This window comes from Galeopterus variegatus, unplaced genomic scaffold, assembly GCF_000696425.1.
Source record: "Galeopterus variegatus unplaced genomic scaffold, G_variegatus-3.0.2 Scaffold11089, whole genome shotgun sequence".
Taxonomy (NCBI): Eukaryota; Metazoa; Chordata; class Mammalia; order Dermoptera; family Cynocephalidae; genus Galeopterus; species Galeopterus variegatus.
The window spans coordinates 5,869-14,541 of NW_007737200.1; the positions used below are offsets into that span (position 1 = coordinate 5,869).

General features: G+C 43.8%; 1 protein-coding gene across 1 annotated transcript in view; it reads right to left on the reverse strand.

The window, feature by feature from the left end:
• The window catches only part of PAAF1 (proteasomal ATPase-associated factor 1), a 32,034-nt gene that overhangs the window by 1,110 nt on the left and 22,251 nt on the right, over positions 1–8,673 (reverse strand). The window contains exon 7 of the mRNA XM_008594577.1: positions 1,441–1,556. Coding sequence (XP_008592799.1) covers positions 1,441–1,556 — 116 coding nt within the window. The remainder of the gene's footprint in view (positions 1–1,440; positions 1,557–8,673) is intronic.

Sequence of the window (8,673 nt, forward strand, 5' to 3'; positions counted from 1 at the left end):
AAAAAAAAAAATAAATAAAACATAAGAGAAAGGTGAGTGAGAATCAATTTAATATATATATAAAATTGATTTTATAATAGTCGTCAGAGATTCCCCATCTGTTTGGTGATGCAGCCATCTTCCACCCAGGTTTTACTGTCACCTCAGCAAAAAGAATTAAAAAAAAAAAAAAAAGCAAAGATAAACTAACTTAATGTTAGAAAAGGCTAGCCACCTTCCACTAGAATTTTATAACTGCTCTTGGAATAAGGTCCAAAAGTCCTTAGGATGGGAGGTAAGGCCTAAGCAGGCTCCTGTTTTCCTGTATGGCATCGCTTCTCACCATTGCCCCCATCAGCAGGGCACATACGTGTTATACTAAATTACTCAGAGACCCCTGAACATGACAGTTTCACATCCTTCATGCTTCTACATGTGCAATTCTACCCAGGGCAGGTCCTTCCCTTCTTCTTTACTTGCTAACTTCCTACTCGACAAGATCCAATGCTTCTCATTTCCTTGGAGAAACAGTCTCACCTCTTTCCCTCTCCTTTTTGTTGCTTCCTCAAATTTCTGTGGATAGCCCTGGCAGACCAGTGATCACACTGAATCACAACAGTCTTTTACTTGTCTATCTTTACCATTAGACTCCAAGTGCCTCAAATGCAGTGCCTGTATCTTTTATTTCTGTTTTTTTAGTGCTCCACACCAAGCCTAGTACCTAAAGAAGCCATTTGATAGATATTAGTTGAAAAAAGGAAGGAAATAAAAGGCAGAAGGGAAAGGGCCAGCCCATGGCTCACTTGGGAGAGTGTGATGCTGATACCACCAAGGCCCTATTTAGGTTCAGATCCCTATATAGGGATGGCCGGTTCGCTCACTGGGTGAGCGTGGTGCTGACAACACCGAGTCAAGGGTTAAAATCCCCTTACCGGTCATCTTAAAAAAAAAAAAAGGCAGAAGGGACAGAATCATAGAAACTGTTAAATCCTGCAACAGAGATTGTATGATTCTTTATGAATATCTTTAAGACCAGGATAAGGCCTGTTTTAGATAGGTCATAATCAAAGCTAAATAAGAAACAGAGCTGGATTACTTGAACTAAAAATGACCAGTCAGTCATAGGCCAGCCCGGGTCTAATATCATAAAGAAAATTACTGTGCTTCTTAAAGTTAAAAGTTCAAGACGATCATTTTAAATGAAATGTTAGTTCATATTTAAGCATAATTTTCAAAGCAATCATTACAATAGGACAATCATGACAGTATGAATCGAATTATCTTTTAATATGATTCAAGGAATAGTAAGAATAAAAAATTCACATTGGGAAAACCTTTATAAATGGAAAAATATACCCTTAACTCAGTAGTCATCTATATGCTAGGCTAAATCAATGTTAAAACCAATAAAAAATTCCACTCTGTAGAAGACCTGCATCATGCAAATTAATGGTGACTCACCTTGGATTCCTCACATCCAGCTGATAAATGTTTCCATCTTGTGTTCCAGCCAATAGCAAGAAGCCAGAGAGAAAAGTACAGCAGTTGAAGGCATCTGAGCCAATAAAGAGGAATACCTGGGAACAAGTAGGAGAAAAAATGCTGCATAAAGATTAATTTATTTCCAGGACAGTTGGCCAGTTAGCTTGGTTGGTTAGAGTGAGGTGTTATAACACCAAGGTCCAGGGTGTGGATCCCTGGACTAGCCAGCCGCCAAAAAACACAAAAGCTTTGTTTCCAGGAATAAACAGACACCAAAAAAGGGAAGATTTCATTATTTTTAGAGATATTTTCTTCCTTCCCCCTTTAAGCACTCTTGTACAATAAACTAAGCATTCACCAATAACTGAGAAAGAAGCACTCACAGGATTTCGTTGGCCGACGACTTGGGCAGTTTATGTAAAACCCTACTCTGAGACAGCGGTTTTCCGATTATTTCCCCTCAACACATTGACTCATAAGATCCTCACCACCAAATATCCTTCTTTCCCACTTTTCATTACAACCCTCCATCTGAGAAACCTGCAATTCCCTGATTTGAGTTTTACTTTCTCCATGTCACTTCCAGCAACCTTTTGAAGGGGGTTACTTTGTAGGAAAAGAAACAAGCTTAAATAAAGTGGCAATTGAAAAAATCCCAATTATCCCCATGTATCTGAAAAAGGAAATTATTAGATTTTCATTTACTCCTTACTGTTAGCTCAAACTGATCATTTCTTTCCAATGTTCTAAAAAGAAAAGAAAAAATAAAATAAAACAAATACACAAAAAAACCCTGAGTTCCCTTTAGAAGTAAAAACCAGCATGGAGATTCAAGTGCAAAGGCAGTATGAGCAAAAACAGTGATATTACTGGAACAAACCTGGAAAATGGAAACATCACCAGTACAATGAAGTAACAAGATGAAATGAAATTAATAAAGCCTGTAGCCAAACCAAATCATTAAAGTTGTCTGGATGATAATGACAAGAGCATAGTCTGCCCAGCGAAACCTCAAGGTTGAAGGAAGAAAATTCAACTAGTTCTTCTCTAAGACATTCTGGTCATTAATTGACTGAGAGCCCTGAATTTATGAGTCCTTTACTCAGAATGTCTTCACATTACTTTAGAGGTAGAAGCACCTATAAGAAAATCTGTACCTCATCACTTTACATATAGCACACTAAAGTCCAGAGAGGAAAAGTCACAAAGGTCACAAGGCAGTAGAGCATTTAATCCTTATCACATAACCTTATGAGATAAGTCCTATTATGCCCAGTTTAGTGATGAGGAAACTGAGGCTCAGAGAGGTCAAGTAACTTTTCCAACACCATAACCATTAATTGGAAGAGGTGGGATTTAAATGTTACCGTTATTCCAAATCCCATGCTCTTAATCACTAAACTGTACTACCTCTTACCCATTCAGCCTCTTCAAAAAGTGAACACAAGGGGCTGGCCCGTGGCTCACTTGGGAGAGTGCGGTGCTGATAACACCAAGACCACAGGTTCGGATCCTATATAGGTATGGCTGGTTCGCTCACTGGCTGAGCGTGGTGCTGACAACACCAAGTCAAGGGTTAAGATCCCCTTACCGGTTAACTTTAAAAAAAAAAAAAAAAAAAAGTGAACACAGGGAGCAAGTGAAATGTTTCCAAAACTTTCCAAGAATGAGAGTGACTGGGTTGCCTCAGAGTTCAAAGGTCTTATAGGAACCACTTGCCGGCTGCCTGCTCTGTAGTCCAAAGCATTGCAGCTTCTTATCTTCCCGGCCCAACAGCAGCATTTTCGCCTCGGTTCCAACCTCCCGCTCACCTGCGTGAAAGATGAGCTACGTTAATAATAGTTGGGCTGATCAGAGAGCAGTGCCCACAAAGCACAGATACGGATGGCTATTTACTGACTATACTCCATGTTAGTGATTCACTTATTAACAAAAAAAATAATTATGTTCTATATGTCACTGAGGTATTGTTTATGTGCATTTGTTAAAACTCATAGAACTGTGCAAAAAAAGTGACTTTTACTATATGTAAAATATAACTCAATAAACCCAACTTTAGAAACATTGGTTTTTTGTAATGTGATGAAACACTAGCAGCAGAAGTACAACGCTGAATAAAAGTCTCGGCCCTCATTGGCCTTAGTCTGAAAGAAATCAAATTTATTCATTCATTCAATAAATATTTATTGAGGGTCTACTATGTGTCAGACACTATTCTAGGTGCTGAGAGAGTAGTGATAAACAGACAAGGTGCTTACTCTCAAGGATTCTAGTGGAAAAAGACCACGGGTAAATAAACCGGTTAGGATAGTTTCAGAGAGTGATGAGTTCTAAAAGGAAATAATATAAAAATATCAAAAGTGAGTAGACAGTGGGAGGCTGGGTGGGGGAGGGTAATTTCAAATTTAGACTTCAACTTTCAAAAGGCTCTGTGGAGGTCACTTTTCAACTGAGACCTGAATGGTGAACAGAAACCAGTCATGTGAAGATATATTTCAGACTAAGGAAAGAAGATGACAAAAGCTTCTCCTGAGACTGAGAGTGTCTGCTGTGCTAAAAGAACAAACAGAACGCCTGTGGCTGGAATGCAGTGGGTCTGGCAGAGGGTGGTAAGACATGAGGCCGGAGAGGAATGCAGGGGTTAGAAAGTCTAAGAGTTTGTTGTAAGCCGTGCTAAGTGGTTAGGACTTCAAAATATATTTAAAGGGAGGACACTGGAGGGTTTTAAGCAGGAGAGTGATACGACTTGATTTGTGTTTTTTTTTTTTTTAACAACCATGATTGCTCTCAAGAGAATGGAATACTTATTGCCTCCCACATATCCCAGACAGGCTCACAGTGCTCACTGGCTGAGCGCGATGTCGCCGGGCTCAAAAAGGACAAAAAAAAAAAAAAAAACCCGTTTTAGGGCTGGCCCGTGGCGCACTCGGGAGAGTGCGGTGCTCGGAGCGCAGCAGCGCTCCCGCCACGGGTTCGGATCCTATATAGGGATGACCGGTGCGCTCACAGCGCTCACTGGCTGAGCGCGATGTCGCCGGGCTCAAAAAGGACAAAAAAAAAAAAAAAAACCCGTTTTAGGGCTGGCCCGTGGCGCACTCGGGAGAGTGCGGTGCTCGGAGCGCAGCAGCGCTCCCGCCACGGGTTCGGATCCTATATAGGGATGACCGGTGCGCTCACAGCGCTCACTGGCTGAGCGCGATGTCGCCGGGCTCAAAAAGGACAAAAAAAAAAAAAAAAACCCGTTTTAGGGCTGGCCCGTGGCGCACTCGGGAGAGTGCGGTGCTCGGAGCGCAGCAGCGCTCCCGCCACGGGTTCGGATCCTATATAGGGATGACCGGTGCGCTCACAGCGCTCACTGGCTGAGCGCGATGTCGCCGGGCTCAAAAAGGACAAAAAAAAAAAAAAAAACCCGTTTTAGGGCTGGCCCGTGGCGCACTCGGGAGAGTGCGGTGCTCGGAGCGCAGCAGCGCTCCCGCCACGGGTTCGGATCCTATATAGGGATGACCGGTGCGCTCACAGCGCTCACTGGCTGAGCGCGATGTCGCCGGGCTCAAAAAGGACAAAAAAAAAAAAAAAAACCCGTTTTAGGGCTGGCCCGTGGCGCACTCGGGAGAGTGCGGTGCTCGGAGCGCAGCAGCGCTCCCGCCACGGGTTCGGATCCTATATAGGGATGACCGGTGCGCTCACAGCGCTCACTGGCTGAGCGCGATGTCGCCGGGCTCAAAAAGGACAAAAAAAAAAAAAAAAACCCGTTTTAGGGCTGGCCCGTGGCGCACTCGGGAGAGTGCGGTGCTCGGAGCGCAGCAGCGCTCCCGCCACGGGTTCGGATCCTATATAGGGATGACCGGTGCGCTCACAGCGCTCACTGGCTGAGCGCGATGTCGCCGGGCTCAAAAAGGACAAAAAAAAAAAAAAAAACCCGTTTTAGGGCTGGCCCGTGGCGCACTCGGGAGAGTGCGGTGCTCGGAGCGCAGCAGCGCTCCCGCCACGGGTTCGGATCCTATATAGGGATGACCGGTGCGCTCACAGCGCTCACTGGCTGAGCGCGATGTCGCCGGGCTCAAAAAGGACAAAAAAAAAAAAAAAAACCCGTTTTAGGGCTGGCCCGTGGCGCACTCGGGAGAGTGCGGTGCTCGGAGCGCAGCAGCGCTCCCGCCACGGGTTCGGATCCTATATAGGGATGACCGGTGCGCTCACAGCGCTCACTGGCTGAGCGCGATGTCGCCGGGCTCAAAAAGGACAAAAAAAAAAAAAAAAACCCGTTTTAGGGCTGGCCCGTGGCGCACTCGGGAGAGTGCGGTGCTCGGAGCGCAGCAGCGCTCCCGCCACGGGTTCGGATCCTATATAGGGATGACCGGTGCGCTCACAGCGCTCACTGGCTGAGCGCGATGTCGCCGGGCTCAAAAAGGACAAAAAAAAAAAAAAAAACCCGTTTTAGGGCTGGCCCGTGGCGCACTCGGGAGAGTGCGGTGCTCGGAGCGCAGCAGCGCTCCCGCCACGGGTTCGGATCCTATATAGGGATGACCGGTGCGCTCACAGTGCTCACTGGCTGAGCGCGATGTGGCCGGTCTCAAAAAGGACAAAAAAAAAAAAGACATCTTAGTTTAGTTTGAAAATCAGATCCTGTTACTTCCACTGAGAACTGATTAAAAGAGTTAACCTTCCCATCCTAAAAAAGGACATGTTAAGAAAAATAAAAAATAAAAATAAAAATCATTAAAAAAATTAGCGTTGGCCAGTTAGCTCACTTGGTTAGAGTGTGGTGCTGATAACACCAAGGTCCAGGCCAGCCAAAAACAATAACAACAATTTAAAAAAGGATGCAACTTCTGGTTTTGGCCAAGACGGAGTAAACCCTTTGCTCACAGGTTCTTCCATTCACTACTGAAAAAACATGGAACTAGAGAATAAGAAGACTCTGAAAGATGGAAAAAAAGGCAGCAAACTACCTAGGGACCTCGGGACTTGAAGAACACCACAGCTAGTTCCCTGGATTTCCTTATTGCCTCCCACATATCCCAGACAGGACAATGCAGAAGCCTCTAACACGGAACTGCCAACAGGCACTACTTTCTTTTTTTGTTTTTTGTTTTGGCGGCTAGCCAGTCGGGGGATTTGAACCCTTGACTTTGAGGTTATAATACTGTGCTCTAACTAACTGAGCAAACCGGCCAGCCCCAACAGGCACTGATTTTAATAAAACAACAAAAACTCCAAGAAAAGTCTGTTGCCCCTAGCCAAAAGACTGGGAAAGAGGTGGCCTAACAGAATAGAAAGACTTCCTGGCAATATCCACCTTACTCCAGTCAAACACCAACAGAAAAATTGCTATTGCTCCTTGCCCATGGTTTCAGTGGAGCTGAACCCGAAGTGATCGTCCACCCCACCCTCATGGAAGCGGGCGGCAGCACTTTAATACTCCACCCAGTGGGGATGTCTGGGCTAAGCAGAGTATTGTCAGCAGGGTCCAGAGGTGAGCTAAGCCTCCACCCCAACCTGGCAGCAACAGGTGGGAAAAAATAGCACCAGATGGTAGAAGGTAGCACTCTACTTCCCCCAATCCCTCTTCTGGTATCAGTTAGCAGGGAACTGAGCTTATAATTCCACTAGGAGGCAACAAGGTGTGCAAGTCGGTACCCTACTTTCACCAGGAATGTGTCAGCAGGACTGAGAGGGAAGCTGACCTTTCACTTTATCTGTCTGAAATGAGGCAGTGTGAGTCAGTGCTCCACTTCTGCCAGGGTAGTGTCAGAGGAGCCCAGAAGGAAGATGATACTCACATATACCCATCCCTCATACCATTACCTCAAAAGGGGACTGCCTGCTAAAATAGAAGACTGAATAAGATGTAGAGTATTATAATAATATCCAAAATGTCCACAGATTTTATAATTTTTGAAGCCCTTTATTACCTGTTGTCTGAATATTTGCTATGGTCCCTAGCCTCAGGAACACACAGCATAAAAACAGAGATAGTCATGGACACAAAGACTTACAATACACAGGAAAGGGGTGATAACACAGAGTTGTACAGAGTAGAAAGGTAGTACAACCCTATGGCAATCCATGCAGGTTTAAGTCCATTTAACCGAGCCTATTATAGGTTCCAATAAATACTTGCAGATTGAGTAATTAAGAGTACCAGACCAGGATTGGCCAGTTAGCTCACTTGGTTAGAGCGTGGTGCTGGTAGCACCAAGGTCAAGGGTTCAGATCCCTGTACCAGTCAGGCACCCAAAACCAAAAAATCAACAAAAAAAACCCAAGTACTTTACCAAAGGTCACTTAGCTAATTAGGGATCTTTAGGTAGTTATCATCCCTCTCAGAATGAAATGACTTCAGATATACAAAAACTCCATAGTCAAAAACTCCATAGCAACTCAACATAACATACAGGTGACAGTCCGGGGTGATTAACCACATACTTCTCAACATTTACTGGAAATTTCACTGTGAAAGCCTTTGTTCAGAAGAAAATGTGTTTATGAAAATGCTGCAACTTGAAAAAGTAGCCAACTTAGGGTCTGTTTGAGAAAATATAATTAGAGGGAACTCAGGTGGGACCTAATCACTACAGTGTAACTTTCCACATAGATCCAATACAAAATAAAATAAATCCAATTTACATAGCTGACAATAGTTGTTGGAAAAATAAAATGTACTTCCCACAATTATATATCCACTGGATAAAAGCCACTAGAGACAAAATTATAAAGACAGCTTTCCCCTCAGAAACAGATCTATGAAGGCAAAATGTTTTGTTATTTTGTTTCTTATTTACAACATATTTTGTAATAGGTCAACAAAGTATTTTGAGTTTGGAAAATCCACCTTTCTACTCTATCTCCATAACAATTTCAGCAAAAATCTGGCTAGAAAAGGACCCTAGAACTTTTAAGAGGACTAATGGGTATAGACTATGCTATCTACCCTAAGTGAATCATTGTGCAGTATATGCATGTAGTGAAATAACATACTGTACCCCAAAAACATGTATAGGTAAATGTCAAAATATTTTTAATAAAAAAAAAAAAAAAGAAAGAAAAGAAAAAGACACAACTTTTTCTTTTTTTTTTTTTCCTTTTTGTCTTTTTTCGTGTCCGGCAACGGATCGCAACCCTCGGTGCTGCGCCCGCACCTCGCTCAGCTAGTGAGCGGGAACCGGTCTGTATGTGGGATCCGAACCCTCGGCGGGAGCGCCGCCGCACTCC